Source organism: Cricetulus griseus, chromosome 5 (genome assembly GCF_003668045.3).
Source record: "Cricetulus griseus strain 17A/GY chromosome 5, alternate assembly CriGri-PICRH-1.0, whole genome shotgun sequence".
NCBI lineage: Eukaryota > Metazoa > Chordata > Mammalia > Rodentia > Cricetidae > Cricetulus > Cricetulus griseus.
The window spans coordinates 116,566,008-116,580,450 of record NC_048598.1 but is presented as its reverse complement, the minus strand read 5'-3'; the positions used below and the strand labels follow the sequence as shown (position 1 = coordinate 116,580,450).

The 14,443-nt window shown below is 40.4% G+C and overlaps 1 protein-coding gene across 1 annotated transcript in view; it reads right to left on the bottom strand.

Moving 5' to 3' along the window:
• Positions 1-65: 65 nt before the first annotated feature.
• Positions 66-14,443, bottom strand: part of Noxred1 (NADP dependent oxidoreductase domain containing 1) — a 14,577-nt gene continuing 199 nt past the window's right edge. Inside the window, exons 2-6 of the mRNA XM_027418620.2 lie at positions 10,170-10,369; positions 7,863-8,043; positions 7,118-7,269; positions 5,802-6,021; positions 66-503 (exon numbers count right to left, since the gene is read on the bottom strand). Coding sequence (XP_027274421.1) covers positions 257-503; positions 5,802-6,021; positions 7,118-7,269; positions 7,863-8,043; positions 10,170-10,369 — 1,000 coding nt within the window. The 3' untranslated portion in view covers positions 66-256. The remainder of the gene's footprint in view (positions 504-5,801; positions 6,022-7,117; positions 7,270-7,862; positions 8,044-10,169; positions 10,370-14,443) is intronic.

Here is a 14,443-nt window from a genome sequence, read left to right as displayed (position 1 = left end):
AACAAATATTGCTCACCCAACACTTATTTCTCTATCCCCTAAAAAAGTAGGAGAATCAAGCTGTATCATTTTCTAGCTATATATTGTCACAGGGAAAGAAGTTTTCCTGTTTGATTGTCTGATTATGACAAAATTACTTGGATTTAGCAATTAGAAGAGAAATAATTTGTGTTAAAAAGGCTTTCTGGGGGAAGCAGTGTACTAGGTTGTGTCAAAAAGCTAGATACACCCAAGTATATTGATGCATGCAGACCTCTTATTTTCTTCTACACTCGTTATTAGTACATTTCTCAAACACAGTGCTTGGCTCTCTGTCAGCCCTGATTCCTTTGGGTGAAGAACCTGTGGAAGTCTGTGGTGGTTCTTCTTTGACCACGGGGATGCCTAATAATTTGCGGTATAGAAGAGTAAGGTGTTCCTGGAGGATAGGAGTTGTTGAGAGATGCTGGCTGAAGGGAGTCTCCTTGAGTTGCACAACAGTCAGATCAAACCAGGGAAAAGGCCTGAGGGGGAGACAAAGATAGCATTACTTTCTTTCAGTCTGTTTAATACATATAACTTGGGTGTGAAACACCAGACTGAAGGAAGACTCTCTGAACTTAACTATATCACTATAAAAATTTCCAGACAGAAAAAGTGAAGAAGAAAAAAAAGAAAACAGCAATGCCTGAGCTATATGGGTCAGCATATGCAACAACTATGAAACACACACACACACACACACACTATATATATATATATATATATATATATATATATATATATGTATATGACATATATATACATATACATATATGTCTTATACATCTATATACATGTATATACATCAGATAGGTAAGCAGACAGACAGATAATACTAGAAGGGGAGGAGGGAAAGGAACAGAATACTTGAAATAATAATGACTGAAATTTTTCCGAAGTTATCATATAGCAAGCCATAGATCCAGGCAAGCTAAGAACACCAATGCCAACAGTAAAATGACAACAAAAACTACACCCATACATATTCTCAAATTATAGGAAATTACAAGAGAAAGCCAAAATTCTAGGAGAAGCCAGAGGAAAACTACTTCATTGTAGAAAGGTTTTACAGGGGTAAAAAACTGTTTTCTCAGAAGCCACGCAAACAGGAAGACAATGGAATAAAATATTAAAACCATCAACCCAGAATTTTGAATCTTTTTTTAGATGTATTTGTTTTGTCTGCATGTGTGGATGTGCACCACACTCGTTCCTTGTGCCAGAAGAGGTCAGAGAAGGCATGAGATCTCCTGTTCCAGATGACTGAGTTACCCTGTGGGGGCTGGGAACCAAACCCAGGTCCTTGCAAGAATAGCAAGTGCTCTTAACCTCTGCGCCATTCCTCCATCCCCAGAAATGTGTATTTTGTAGAATTATCTTTCCAAAGTGAAGGAGAAATAAAAGCTTTATCAAATCAAAGTTTAAGGGATTGTTGTCAGTATATCAATCTTACAAGGAATGTTCACAGTTCTTCAGAAAGAAGTAAAGAAACGTTAGAACCTAGGACCCCTATAATGGAGGGAAGAACATTAAAGAAAGATAGGTGAAAGAATTCATTCTTCCTTCCTCTGCAGAGACCAGACAGACAGCAGTGTGCTCAAAATAATAGCAATGGGGATGTAGCTCCCTTGCTGGAATGTTTGCTCAGCATGACAGAGCCCTGTTTGAATACACAGCATCACATGAACTTGTGTGTTGGCATATTTCTGTAACCACAGCACTAAGAGGTGGAGACAGGGATCAGAAGTTCAAAGCCATTTCCAGCAACATAGTGAGTTTGAGGTCAGCCTGTTATTCATGAGAACATTATATAAAACAAAAGAATGTGCTCAATTATTTATGCATGTCTGTGTGAATCAAATTATGCCAATGATACAAGCACACATGAGGGAGGAATTCAAATTATTCTGATATTATAAAACACTATCTGTAAAGAGGTATGGGGTTATCTAGAATTGGCCTGGGTTAGTTGTAAACATATAGTACAAGGTTGTTGCTTATAAGGTCAATGTACAAAACTCAAATCTCCTTCCTATATACCAGCATTTTGGTCCATTTTATGATGCTTATTTATCCTCCCTGGAAACACCTTCACATTCACAGTTAAAAGAGTGTATTATCATCCTGAGATCGATTTAATCTAACCAATCAGGCTGACAGTCAGTATTACCCATTCCACACAAGAAAGGCATGTTCCATGAGAGAAAAAGTGAGCTAGCTCTGTTACAGATCTGGTCTGGTGGTACATGCCTGTAATCCTGGTAAAGGGAGGCAGAGATGAGAGGTTGTAGGTTCAAGGTCAGCCTGAACCTCCTGAGTTCTGGACCAGATAGGGCCACAGACTGACATTCTGCTCAATTAAATAAATTAAGCAAAGTCTGTCTTATGACTGACACTGTCAAGAGAATTCATATCACAGATTGGAAACTGTTTGAAAAAGACACATTCAATAAGAGACTAATATATGTCTGGCAGTGGTGGTGCATGCCTTTGATCCTGTACTATGGTGGCAGAGGCAGGAGGATCTCTGTGATCTGTCTAAGAAATTAGAGAGACTATTATCTAAAATACAGAACTAATTCTGAAAATTCAACAAGAAGATGAAGAACCCAGTTATTATATGGGCAAAAGACTTTACCAGCCTTTGTTGTTGTTGTTGGTTTGGTTTGGTTTTTCTAGACAGGGTTTTTCTGTGTAGTCACTGGCTATCCTGGCAATCACTCTGCAGACCAGGCTGACCTCAAAAACAGAGATCCATCTGCTTTATGGTTGTTCTCAAATTTTGTTCGTTATACCTGCAGCTGCCATACACACACATGCAGTGCATAGACACACATATAGGCAAAACAAACTTACAAGTGAAAATAAACTTTAAAATTTATTTTTAAGCAATTTGGAAGAAATAAACCAATTAGAGGAGAAAAACACCACAATAGTTTATGGTCTCAAAAGAATAAGATTATTGTGTAAGGAAATGACAGCAGGGTGTGGCATCAAAAGGAATACTCAGACATTTTCAAAGCTTTGAAATTCAAAATATAGTAGACATGAAAATGTGCTACTGAAGTATGTTTTTACAAGGCATTGAAAAAAGCAGAAGTGGGGGTGGGGGAAGTCAAGGATGTTAAGAATAGGAAACATGAAACTGGAAGACCCATCTAAGGGGTCTAAAAATAAAAAAGAATAACAGAGAAAGAGGGGAAGGTAGGAACTTGCAGAGACACAGGTATTTGCATCACAATAATGCATAGAGCTATATATTTATAAACAGAATATGAACTCCTTCTGTACATGTGTTATATTTCACAATATTTTTTTAAAAATTAAATGCATGGGGGGGTGTGGTGGAGCAGGCTGGGGAAATGGCTCAATCAGGTAGGTAAGTGCTTGTCACTCAAGAATGACAACCTTTAGCCAGGCATACTGGCACATGCCTTTAATCCTAGCTAGCACTCAGGAGGCAGAGACTGGTAAACTTCTGTGACGTTCAAGGCCATCCTGGTTTAGGTAGCAAGTTTCAAGACAGGCAAGGAAAAATAGGCGTGGTCTGATAAAAAAATAATATTTTTAAAGGGTAAAAGGGCCCAGCTCCTGGGATTTGGCCAAAGGATCAGTAGTAGCCCAAGAGCATCCTGGCCTAGATGAGAACTTGACTCCAAAAAGCAAAAATACAACAAGATGAGTTAGAAAGCCCTATAGCTCCCAACAGCAAGCCTAACAAGCTGAAGACGATGGAACAGGGCTCCCAAACACTCCAGGAAAATAATTCCCGTTTAGAATCTGCTACTTAATCATGTTCTCAGTAAAAGTGTAGATAAGAGCACAAACATTTTCAAACACAAAGAATCTCCAAAATTACTTCCAATGTACCCTTTCTCAGGAAGGTATTACAGGATACGGGTCACTAAAATTAAAAAATGAACTAAAAGAGATTCAGGAAATGAAACAACAGAGAAGTGAGGGAAATTTCCAAACTGAGAGCATCATCTGTTGGTGACCAGAATATGGGGTGGGGAAGAGAAACTGGGATCAACGATTGTGTCTGCAATCCTGGGGTTCGAGCTTGCAGCACTTGGTGAGGCAGCAGTCTTTAGGTAAAAAGCCCACAGATTTGGGGATGCTTACACACGTTGGGTTTAGAAAGAGATGGTGAATATGTATGTGGTTACCTAGGCATAGCCCCAATGGAGAGTTTTATGCTACCAGAGTAAAAATGGCAACTTGAATTCCCAAACTGGAAAAGATCACCCAGGAACCAGTGTAGACGAAAGAAAAGAGGGCCCAGCGTTGATGCCTCAGAACTCTCAGGTCTGAGGGGAGGACATCAGGAGAGCTATCTATCAAAGGAGAGGAACATCGAGGATCACAAAAGCCAAGAGGAACCACTGCTTGAAAAAGGATGGCGTATCCAGTCATCCAAGAAGAAAAAGAACTCAAGAGTCCAGTGAGTCTAGAAACACAGAAATCACGAGAAATGACAGCAGCAAGCTTTACATATTGGATTAACAAAGACCAGAAAGGGTGACTTTATCGTCACCACGCTATAGAGAAATGACACTCGCATATGGTATTGGTGTCGATGTTTTGCTAAGCAGTAATGTATGTAAGTGTCCTCTAACTAAATTAGTCATCAATATGTTTATCCAGCAGAAACACCTGTCCAAGAATTCAAAGTAAGTGCATGGATATTCTAGCAGCCCACTGGCAGAATTTGAGGCAGAGGAAGGAATTACGCTCTATCACAGGAAGGCAGGGTGACTTGTAACTTGCACAGTGTGTCTAAAAGGCTTCCTGTGTGGCTGCTGTTCCTAAGTGAAGCAGGCAACACTAGCATCCACAGAGTTCAAGCTGGATACAGAAAGCAAAAGTGGTGTTACGCTTTCCATGTTTCTAACACTGTAGTAATGGATATGCATACCTATTACAATACAACAAGTATCTCTATCTGTTGGTGCCCAGATAAAATGACAAAACGGTCTATTAGAGATGACTATCTATGAAATGGGATTTAAAAGACAGGGAGGTTTTGTTGTGTTTTTAGCTGGTTTTTTGTTGTTTTGATTTTTAGAAAAGTATATTATTTGTATCAATTTTAAAAGAGAACACAGGTCAGGGTCAGGCAATGTAGTGGGGCATGCTTGCAATCCTGGAACTTGGAAGATCGAAACAATAGAATCACAGGTTCAAGGCCAGCCTGAGCTATATGGAGACTTTCATAACCAAAGAAAAACCAAAAAAAGCCCACTGAGACGAGGAAAGGAACATGAAAGCGTGTGTGTGAAGCAGATGAAATGGCTTAGCGGGTAAAGGTGCTTGCTGCAAAGGTGTTCACAACCAAGCTTGAGAATCCGAGTTCAATATCAGCACCCACATGGCAAAAGGAGAAAACTGACTTCTACAGGTTTCCCTCTGGTCTCTTCAAGCCCCCGCCTCCAAGAAATGTGTTTGTTTGGTTGGTTGATTGGTTGGTTGGTTGGTTGGTTGGTTGGGGTTTTTTGTTTTATTTTGTTTTTGGTTTCCTGTTTTTCTGAGACAGGGTTTCTCTGTGTAACAGCTCTGGCTGTCCTGGCACTCCCTCTGTAGATCAGGCTGGCCTCAAACTCACAGAGATCCGCCTGCCTCTGTCTCCAGAGTACTGGGATTAAAGGCATGTACCACCACTGCCCGGCCCAGGAAATATTCTTAAAAAGCATCTGTTAATACAAAACAAAACAGAACAAAAAACAAAAACAATAAACCCTGTGGGACAGATTCCAATGACCAGATGTTTGACATCTTACCTTTTATTAAAGAAGTTCCTGACGTAGTTTTTGTTCATGAAGTCTGTTATCTGAAATTTAGGACAAGACTCTTCTTTCTCACAGCTCTCCAAGTGCACGGAGAGAAAGACTTGGTTCAGGAGCTGCAGCACGTGTGAGTAAATTACTTTCTTTGATGTGCAGACATTGATGGCCGCATAAAACAACCCTTCCAGCCATTTGATATTGAGGATTACTCCTCCTAGACATGAAGAAAATTAACAATGAGCATCTGCAAAAAGTAAGTTTCAGGGAACCCAGAAGAAACTCAGAGGAGGACTGTAAGGCCACCTTTTCTCCTAAATTGGTTGGCAATATGGCCAGGAGATGAACACATTGTCTTCCGTGGCTATGAGCCCCATTTGGCCTTTACAACACGTTATGTGTTGATCACACCAAAGGGGAGAAAACAGAACTAAGTCAGACCCTGCTGAAGGCAGAAGAATCTCCACAATGGCCCTTACCCAGAACAGGAACTAGGAAATATTGCAAGACTAGAGGAAACTTTTTTTTTTTACCCAGACATTTCATTCTCCTGGGTTTTTGTTGTTGTTGTCCTGGGTTTTTTTTTTTTTTTTCAGACAGGTTCACATGTAGCTTTAGTGATCCTCGAACTGGTTATATAGCCAAAGAGTCTTGACACCCTGATTTCCGGTCTCCTCCTCTCCGAGGCTGGGATTATAGGCATGTACCACCAAACCCAGCTCATTCTTTGTTCACATAAGCTATATTCCCTGGTTATTTCTAGTCTAGATTTAAGGATCCAAAACTTAGGCTTCTCAGCTCTGCCTAAGAAAGGTTGCTTACCTACCAAGCTCTTTTCATACTGTGGTAGCTTGAATGTAACTATAAACTCATAGAGGGGCAGCACTATAAGGAGGTGTGGTCTTCTTGGAATAGGTGTGGCCTTCTTGGAGGAAGTGTGTCACCGTGGTGACAGGCTTTGAGGTCTCCTATGCTTGAGGTATGCCCATTGACACAGACCACTTCCTGATACCTGTGGGTCAAGATGTTGGACTCCCAGCTCCTTCTCCAGCACCACATCTGCCTGCATGCCACCTTGCCACACCATGATGACAATGGACTGAACCTCTGAAAATGTCAGCTCTGCCACCCCAATTAAATGTTTTTCCTTTATAAGAGTTGCTGTGGTCATGGTGTCTCTTCACAGCAATAGAAACCCTAAGACACATACCAAACTCAAATAACTAAGACTATATCTACTTTGTGCTTTCCCCAACACACACACACACACACACCAGTCATGGAAGGTAATTGTTGAAGAGTTGAGCATTTACCAACACTACTGTAGGGGCAGGTACCCTGAAGAACCACAGGATCTTGGAGAACAGTTGCAATGTCCTTATTTACTCTCCAGATGTTGTCAAAATCCTCAGAAAACTGATATTGGGGCCGCAAGATATTGGTGTAGTTCAGTAGAAGTTTCAACCTGGAAGCCACAAAGACAGGGAGCTCAGTGCCAGATTGGAGTGAATGACTAACCAACCACTGCATTGGCATCCGAGCCAGACAGCAGCCCCTTCCCCTGCACAGCGTGGGTCAGGTAATGTGATGTGGGCCTGGGGCGAACACTAAGGGCACCGATTAATTGGATTGTTCAACCACCCACCTAATAGTTACTGAATGCTGTCATGTGCCTAGCTCTTGGCTCGATGCAAGAGTACAAAAAAAAAAAAAAATGCCTGACATGTACTTTTTTTTTAGCAGCTTTACATGTTGTCTGCTGTTTTCTCATTAACACGGAGTGGGAAGCGAGTACTTGGGAAACAATATGCCATTAACTTTTTTTTTCTAATTTTTAAAAATTAATTTATTTTTAACATTCTAGCCATTAATGTTTTAAACAGGAAAAACATCCCAATCCTAAGTGGTGTTTATGTAAAAACCAGTCTTTCTGCAGGTCACTGCCTCCTTACTGAGGATGGATGACTGACTCCAGGAGGTAGGGCTATGGTGGTGGCAGGCAGGGAATAGGAGGAGCATCAGCGACCACGCCCTTCTGTTCTCATTCTGACGAGATACCTGGGTACCGGAATGGCGGCCACAAAGCTGTACACGATGCAGGGCTTCTCAAGTTTGGATTGGATCTCTAAGCAGATGTTAGGCAGCTGAGCTGGCAAGCAGCAGAGGAACAACACTTTGGCCCAGCTCGCCAAAGAACGATTGTCGTAGTAGCACCGGACCCCTAGTTTCTGGAACTCGACTGCGATGATGGAGAAAGGAAGGGAGAGAAGGCACAATGCAGAGAAATTTTACCTGAACATAAGCTGCAGGGAGAGAATGGTAGAAACTGTGTCTCTGTAAGCAGCCTATGTCACGTTGCCACAGAAACCAGAAGCTGTTCCTGGATGCCTCTGTGAGCTACCCAAAGGCGGCCCCGCCCCTTTAAGAGGCTGGTGCAGCTAGCAGAGCTTGCAGTTGTGGCATGATTCCTTCTAAGATTGACTTTAGAAAAATCACTAGGTGTTTTAATTTTTTTTTTTTAAGCTAGGGAAAATATCTCTAAGAGGCATTCTGCTTCGATTATCCTGTAAGAATTAGCCCTTGCTGGATAATGTATAAAGCGCTTTCTGCATCTTCTTTTTTTTTTTTAATTTGTTTTGTTTTTGTTTCTGTTTTTCCAGACAGGGTTTCTCTGTGTAGCTTTGGAGCTAGCCCCATAACTCGCTTTGTAGAGATGGCTGGCCTTGAACTCTCCTTTGTAGAGATCCGCCTGCCTCTGCCTGGGAGTGCTGGGATTAAAGGCTGTGCCACCGCCACCCTACACTTTCTGTGTATTCTTTAAGGCAGCTCCCACGAGTATCCGGAGACCAATGAGGATGAGCAAACTGAGGATGTTATGTGACTCACTGAGACAGTTCGCTGGCTTGAGTTAGTGGGTAAAAGTAGAAGCGTGATAGCCATGCCATTGTGAACATACTGTATTGTGTATCATAATTGTGCATGACTTTATTTATGAGCTAAATAAATGAATGAAAAAAAAGTAGAAGCATAAGAGAACGAACAACAGAAACTGGGAGGAATTGTGGGAAGTGTAACAGTTTTTGTAAGGTATACAAGACGATACAAAGATATCATAAATGTAGAGGGCAAGTGACTGCGTTATGCGGTAACTCATACTTTCGCATTAAACACACGGGTACTAAGTTATTTAATTATCCTTACTGCAACATGGATTTCTGAAAGTAAGAATTTAAAATGGATACTTGCATCTGGTATGCTTTTTAAGTGTTACTGAAAAACAGAATGTAAAAGATGTTGGGAGAGGTAAGCACTCAACCCAATGACCAAAAAATGTTAAAAGTGATGCTGGGCGGGGCAGTGGTGGCACACACCTTTAACCCCAGCACTGGGGAGGCAGAGGCAGAGGCAGGCAGATCTCTGTGAGTTCGAGGCCAACCTGGTCGTCAGAGCTAGTTCCAGGACAGCCAAGATTATACAGAGAAACCCTGTCTTAACAAACAAAAAGAAAAGAAGAGAAAAATATGGGTGATTATTCTTCCTTCAAGAGTAATTTTCCTACTACTTTGCACTGCTCATTTGTGTTTTATTGCCATGTAATTTACATCGTACCACACAGAATTCTGAAGTATACAGTTTGAACAGTTTTGGTAAGAGCATACATCTATATAGCCCACATTTCCCTCCAGACCAGTGGTTCTCAACCTTCCTAATTCTGCAACCTTTTCACACAGTTCCTCATGTTGAGGTGACCCCACCAACCATAAAATTATTCTCGTTGCTACTTCATATCTATAATTTTGCTACTCTTACAAATCATAATGTAAATAAATATGCTTTCCAATGGTCTTAGGCAACCCCTGTGAAAAGTTTCAGCAGTATGTTAGCCTAAGGGGTCATGACCCACAGGTTGAGAACTGCTGCTCTAGGTATAAAACATTTCCCTCTCCCCAGAAAGTTCTTACAGGTACTTTTTCAGTCCATTTCCTCAGAAACAATCACTGCTCTTATTTCTATCACAGTGATCGATTCTGGAATCATATTTTTATACTCAAGATGTCATTTTTTTAAATATAAGGTCAAATACAAATACTTGTTGGCTTTTTTTTCCAGATTCTAATATCCCAGTTAGATTTGAATACTATATGGAAAACTCCCCCCGTATTTCATACCCAGAAAGATAATATGCACCAAGGGCACAGGGAGGAGAGACAGATATAAATGAGTGGAGAAATGTTATCTTAATCAACAAGCTCAAAGTTTAGGACCATCAAGTAGGAAACCCTAACCCTTAAAGGAACCTTTCAGAACAGCTTTGTGAATGCTACCAGCCCCACACCTACTGTCTTATCACTCACTGCTCCTCACCCAAGGACTCGGGCCTCCGAGTGGAGATCTGCAGGTTCTCAGCAGGGATGGGCACAATTTTCAGCAGTACTTTAGCCAGCTGCCTCCCAAGGTGGCCACACCCAATGATGCCCACCTTTAACGTCCCATCCTCACCATCGGCGGCATCAAATGATACAGCCCGAGGCTGTATTGTTCGGCGACTCTGATGTAACAGTTCTCTGGAGAATGAATAAACACACACACAAACCCATGTACAAACTGTAGTTTTCCCCTGGAGTCTCCAAGGTTGATTTTTTTTTTCTAATGTAATACATCAGAAACAAGGCATTTCAACTGGAGGCCATTTTTACAGCCTTACTAGGGAATAAAACCTTCAACCTGAAAAACACACATTCCTTTTCCAAGGGACTGAAACTGGATGAATATATTGCTGAATGAAAATATTTTTGTTATATTTTCCTGGGCCCATTAAACACGAGGTCTGTATCTCTCATGTTTTATTAACTTTGAACATCTCTATGAGTTTATATATCATATGGTGATGTGTAGCAAACTCTTTTAACTTTTTGGTCCATTTTCTGGACAGACAGCTGTCAACTAGAATGTATCATCACCATCTTAAGCACACAGCATGTTTGGATCTAAGCATGTTGCTATGCAACCGAAAATCTAGACCCTTTGCATCCTTGCAAAACAGAAACTTTATATTCCTGAACAGCTCACTTCCCATGCCCACATCTGGGAATTACCATTTTACTTGCTGTTTGATTTCTAGCCAGAAAAAAAAAAAGAGCTTTAAAACAAAACAAAACAAAACAAAACAAAACTATACCATGGAAACAGAATCATGCAGCATTATCATTTTGCATTTAGGATCATGTCCTCAAGCCTCATCTAATTCATAGCTTACAAAGTTTCCTTCTTGAGGCCGAATAGTAATATTTCACTATATGTATATAATGTGATTTGTTTTGGTTTTGTTTTGGAAAGAGTCTCATGTAGCCCAGGCTGGATGTAAATTCCTGCTCTCCCTGCCTCTGCTTTCTGAGTGTAGAGGTTACAGCAGTGAGCCACCACTCTTGACAAACTTAACATAGTTTGTTTATCCATTACATATCATTATATTGTCTTGTTACTGTGATGACTGACAAAAATATCTTAAGGGTTGGCTTAACTATTTTTCTATTGCTTTGGTAAAATGCCATGACCAAGGCAATTTATGTAAAAGAAAGGATTTAGTTTGAGGCTCATGGTTCCAAAGAGTTTGAATCCATGACCATCACGGTGAGGAGCATGGCAACAGCAGACAAGCAGGCACTGGAGCAGTAACTGAGAGCTTACATCCTGATCCACAGGTAAGAGGCAAAGAGAGCTAATTAGGACTAGCTTGAGTCTTTTGAAACCTCCAAGCCCACTCCCCGTGACACATTTCCTCCAACAAGGTCACACCTCCTTACCCCTCTCAAACAGTTCCACCAACTGGCGATCCAAGTATTCAAACATATGAGCTTATGGGAACCATTCTCATTCAAACCACAAGGGTTTTTTTTTTCTCATAGCTGGGGGTATGAGAAACTGGGGGTGAAGAACTTACGGTGGCAGGAACTTGCAGAGATGGTTATATTGTATCTACAGTCAGTAATCAGTGATGAATGCTGGTACTCACCTCACTGTCTTCTTTTTATTCAATCTAGGACCCAACCCATGGAATGCTGCCACTCACAGTTAAATTGAGTCTTTCCACCACAGTTGACCTAATCTAGATAATCTAGATGATTCTTGGTCCCGTCCAGTCGACATTAACCATCACACACATCCATCATCAATGGACATTTAAATTGCTTCCACATCTTGGATACCTTAAATGAGGCTGTGATTAACATGGGAATATGAAAATCTCTGGGAATTCTTAGGGTGTATATCCAGAAATGGGGTTGCTTTGATCTTATGCAATTTTTATGTTTTACTTTCATAGTAACTATACTTCTTACACCCTTACCAACATTGGACAAATGTTCCAATTTCTCTACATCCTCACCAAAACTTGTTCACTTGTGGTTGTTCCAATATGGTTGTTCTAGCAGGTGTGAAGGAATATCATATTGTAGTTGTGATTTGCATTTTCCTGATGGTTGTCAATGTTGAGCATCCTTTTAGATACCTGTTGGATTTCTATAGATTCTTTGAAGAGATCTTAGATTAAAAATCAGGTTGTTGAGTTTATTACTGAGTTGCAGGTCTTTATAGATATACTGGATTTTTATTTTATCTATCTATCTATCTTGTTTCTTTTCAAGACAGGGTTTCTCTATGTAACCTTGGCTGTCCTGGAAATTTCTCTGTAGACCAGGGTGGCCTTGAACTGGATTTTTATTTTATTTATCTATCTATCTCGTTTCTTTTCAAGACAGGGTTTCTCTATGTAGCCTTGGCTGTCCTGGAAATTTCTCTGTAGACCAGGGTGGCCTTGAACTGGATTTTTATTTTATTTATCTATCTATCTCGTTTCTTTTCAAGACAGGGTTTCTCTATATAGCCTTGGCTGTCCTGGAAATTTCTCTGTAGACAAGGGTGGCCTTGAACCCACAGAGATCCACCTACCTCTGCCTCCTGAGTGGGAATTTTTGATGTTTTCTGTTGGCTTAGTGGCTGCACATGAATCTACTGATATTTTAATTATTGTCTGTGGTTGCACAGCCCTTCAGTCAGTACCCTGATGGCCAACCAGGCCATGCCTGTTTGTGGGTTTAAACTAAGTCTGTATTTAATTTATTGTTTCTATTATTATTATTTCTATTTGTTATTTCTATTTAATAACAAAGACTAAAAAGTTAGATGAAGGGGTGAAAACCTGCTACATCAGAGAAGCCATGAAGCAACTCATCCCAAAACCAAAAGAAGCCTCGAACACTAGACCCACCCTTTCCTTCCTTTTCATATATATTCTCTATCCCAATTCCTGACTTGCTATGGCTAATTCCAATCAGCTAGCCACTGGCTCTGCCCCCTTCAATGTTAAGTTTATTAACATTCTAGGAATGTCACAGTGCAATCAAATACCCCACAACAATTTTGATTTTTTAAAGAAAGGGTCTCAAGTAGTCTGGGCTGGCCTGGAACTTGTATGTAGCTGAAGATGAACTTGAACACCTGATTCTCCTGAAGCTTGGATGACAAGTGGACGACACACCTGGTGTGTGCAATGCTAGAGATTAAACTGATGCATTTTGCATGCTAGGCAAGCACTTTAGCAAACTGAGCTACATCCCCAGGCATACAATGGATATTTACACCTCATCAGAAACATGGTTCTCAAACATTTTCTCCTTTTCTAGCTGTCAGTTCCTTTGCTATGCAGATGCTTTTTCTCTGTTCCTTTGATATATATATATGGATGCTTTTAAGTTTGAAACAATCCTATTTGTTTATCTTTGCTTCCACTGCCTGTGTTTTTGTAGTGTCCTATCTATCAACTCATGTCTTTACTACTGAGATGTGTGTCTTTTAGTATAGCAGTATTTGCTTCACACAACTGGATGTTCTGATGTTAGGGCACGTATCTTCATGGGAGTTGATCTTTTATCATCATAACAATTCCATTCTTTGTCCCTTATGAGTTTTTTTTATTTAAAATCTTATCTGATGTATCAGTGTTTGCTTCAACATGATGGAAGCTACATTGTGTATAAGTTGATTTTTTTCTTTTTTCCCTTGATTTCAATACTATTTATACTTGGCAGTTTGACTATAATGTTTTTCTCCACTTTCCTTTTTTTCTTTTTGTTCTTATAATTCTTTCAACTGACCCATCTTTTGAGTTCACTGATTCCATCTGCTGGGCCACACCTGATGCAGAATTCCTCCAGTGAATTCTTTCATTTCAGTTATTGTTTTCAAGAACCTGGTTGGTTTAATAGTTTCTCTGTGTCAATATTCTTACTTGTGCAGGTACCATATTCCTGATTTCCTCCAGTTGCTCCTGTCGTGCACTATTAATAGGCCATTCTCAGAAGAAAGAACTGCCTCTATTTGAAGCAATAGACAAGGGGTGACTGGCCATTAGTTCTGTGGCAGGCAAGCTGGTAGTACTCGTGAGTAAATGGGATAAATCAGCCACACTCTGACTAGGAATCACCACTAATCCAAGCTTTACTATGTACACACCAAACATCCTTGAATGAATTCTGCTAGTCGTTCCAGACCAGAAGTGATGGAATATGGATTGGAAAGTTAGAAAAACAATTTTCCCACCAAATTTAACCTCTAATATAAAAGGCACAAGTCCCTTGGGT